The sequence below is a fragment of the Condylura cristata genome, unplaced genomic scaffold (assembly GCF_000260355.1).
Source record: "Condylura cristata isolate star-nosed mole 26May11 unplaced genomic scaffold, ConCri1.0 scaffold00021, whole genome shotgun sequence".
Lineage (NCBI taxonomy): Eukaryota > Metazoa > Chordata > Mammalia > Eulipotyphla > Talpidae > Condylura > Condylura cristata.
The window spans coordinates 775,136-777,123 of record NW_004567122.1 but is presented as its reverse complement, the minus strand read 5'-3'; the positions used below and the strand labels follow the sequence as shown (position 1 = coordinate 777,123).

At 68.3% G+C, this 1,988-nt stretch overlaps 1 protein-coding gene across 1 annotated transcript in view; it reads left to right on the top strand.

Moving 5' to 3' along the window:
• The first annotated feature begins 1,647 nt into the window (after window positions 1–1,647).
• Window positions 1,648–1,988, top strand: part of CENPE (centromere protein E, 312kDa) — a 49,721-nt gene continuing 49,380 nt past the window's right edge. Inside the window, 1 exon segment of the mRNA XM_012727726.1 lies at window positions 1,648–1,726. Within this exon segment, the coding sequence (XP_012583180.1) occupies window positions 1,648–1,726 (79 nt within the window).

Genomic DNA, 1,988 nt, shown 5'->3' with positions numbered 1-1,988 from the left:
ACCCCCACCCCCGCCTCTGGGCGCCTCACGGGCCGCTCAGGGCCGGGCTTCTGTCAGCCTGAGAGACAGGGCGGGCCCGAGGAAACGGCGGCGTCAAAGGACGCGCCTGACGACAGCGGACACGCGGGCACCGACTTCCTGAGGAGAACGCTCTAGAAAACGGCGCGGCGGCCCCCCCGGGCGCAGGCTGGCACCCTGAGGCGACCGGCCGGTGGCTACCACCACACCTGTGGCGCGCCGCCGCTCCCCTCAGCCGGGGGTCACCCGCGTGCTCGCTCCTACCTCTCCTGGAGGGCTCGAACCCCGCCGCCGGCGCTCTCCCGGGGTCCCGGTCGCGCCTCTCACCGCTGCGGCGAAGGGTGAAGGCGCTTCCTGGCCGCGCGGCCCCCGCCGCGCCCACGCACTGGCTGTGAGGAGCGCGAGTGGCGCGAGGACGACCCGCTTCGCGACAGCGCCGACTAGACGCCGCGCTTTACGGCAGGGGGACCGCGTGGCCTGCGTCGTGCGTCCCGACGCCGCCAGCGGGTGGCGTGGGAACACGCCGGCCCGCTCTGCGCAGGCGCAGCCGCTCCCGGGAACCCGCTCTCCGAGAGCCGGCGCGAGTGACCCCGAGGCCGCACCCGCGGGCAGCGACTCCGCCACGACGACGACGACGACGGGGCGTCCAGGAGTCCCGAAAGTGCGTCGTGGGCAGCTTTAGACTAGCCACTCGTGTCTTACAGCCGGGGAGGCTGCTGCCCACACTGGAACGACGAGGCCACGCGCCCTGAAAGTCAGGTCTGTCCAGTCTAGTTCTGGCCGCCCAGGAAAACGAGCCCCCAGTGACCTTCCGGAGGCTGCGGTGAGTGGCACGCGGCCCGGGAAGGCCAAACAGGAGGGTCTCCCGGTGCAGGGCGGGGGGAGCCGAGCTCAGGCCTCGTGGTGGACACGGCTACCCAGACCAGCGTGCAGAAGTCGGCAGCTCCTGCAGGGGCTGGACTTTGCGGCCAGCATCTGTGCAGGAAGAAGGAAAGGCGCAGGGGGCAGCGGGAGGGCCGCGCCTTCGTGCAGGGAGGGCTCCAAGGCGTGACTTTGGGCCCATCGGGGCACAGGGAAGGAGGCGCGCCAGCCGTTCTCGGACAAAACCTGGTGCTGGCCGTGGTCTGGAGCAGGTTCACCGACCTCAGTTCTGTTGCGACCGGCCGTCGCCCGCCGTGTGGACAATGACAGGTGGTGGCGCGGCGAGGGCCGGCCGCAGCGATGAGTGGAGGGCGTGGGCACAAGTTGGGGCCGCGGGACGGCAGCTGCGGTGAAAGGCCTCGTGCTGCGGTCGCCCCAGGTGCCCCGCCCGAACTGTCAGGCACGCGGTAGCTTTTCAGCGATGACACTCGCTCATTTTAGGCATTTCATGTAAAATTCACTGCAACATACAGTCACTGGCGGCAGGACCAACGGTGCTGGCCGGCTGGAAGGTTTCTTTCCTCCCAAGCCTAAGTCTTGCCTTGAGTTTTGAGGTGACAGCCACGGAGATGGCCCTCTGTTTGCGGGCCGTGGAATGAGCCCCGGATCTGACAGTGGACACTTTACTTTGCACGGTTAGGAGACGTCCGAGGCGGGGGACACTGCGCCACATGCTGGATGCGCTTGCAATCGCCCCAGGAGGGGGACATGGCCGCAGAGAAGACGCTGACACGGACTCCCACCGTGCCGTCCCCAGGCAAGGCTGCCCCCGCCGGCCGGCGGGTCGGTGCGTGCTCCAGACCCCTGAGTTGGCGCGAGCTCAGCCGGCCGTGGCCAGCTGAGGGGACGCGCTCAGGCAGCCTGTATCTCCGAGTCAGTAAGCGGCGCTACACAAGCCTTTCGTTCCTGGGCTGGCCCAGAGCTCCAACTTGGCCGTTTGTCGGTTGGTTTGATTTTTTTTTTAAGATCGTCATTCTGATCTGTTATCGAAAAACCAGCTGTCTGCGGGAGTCTCCTAGCGGGGGCGGCCCGGCGGCGGGCCACGAGGG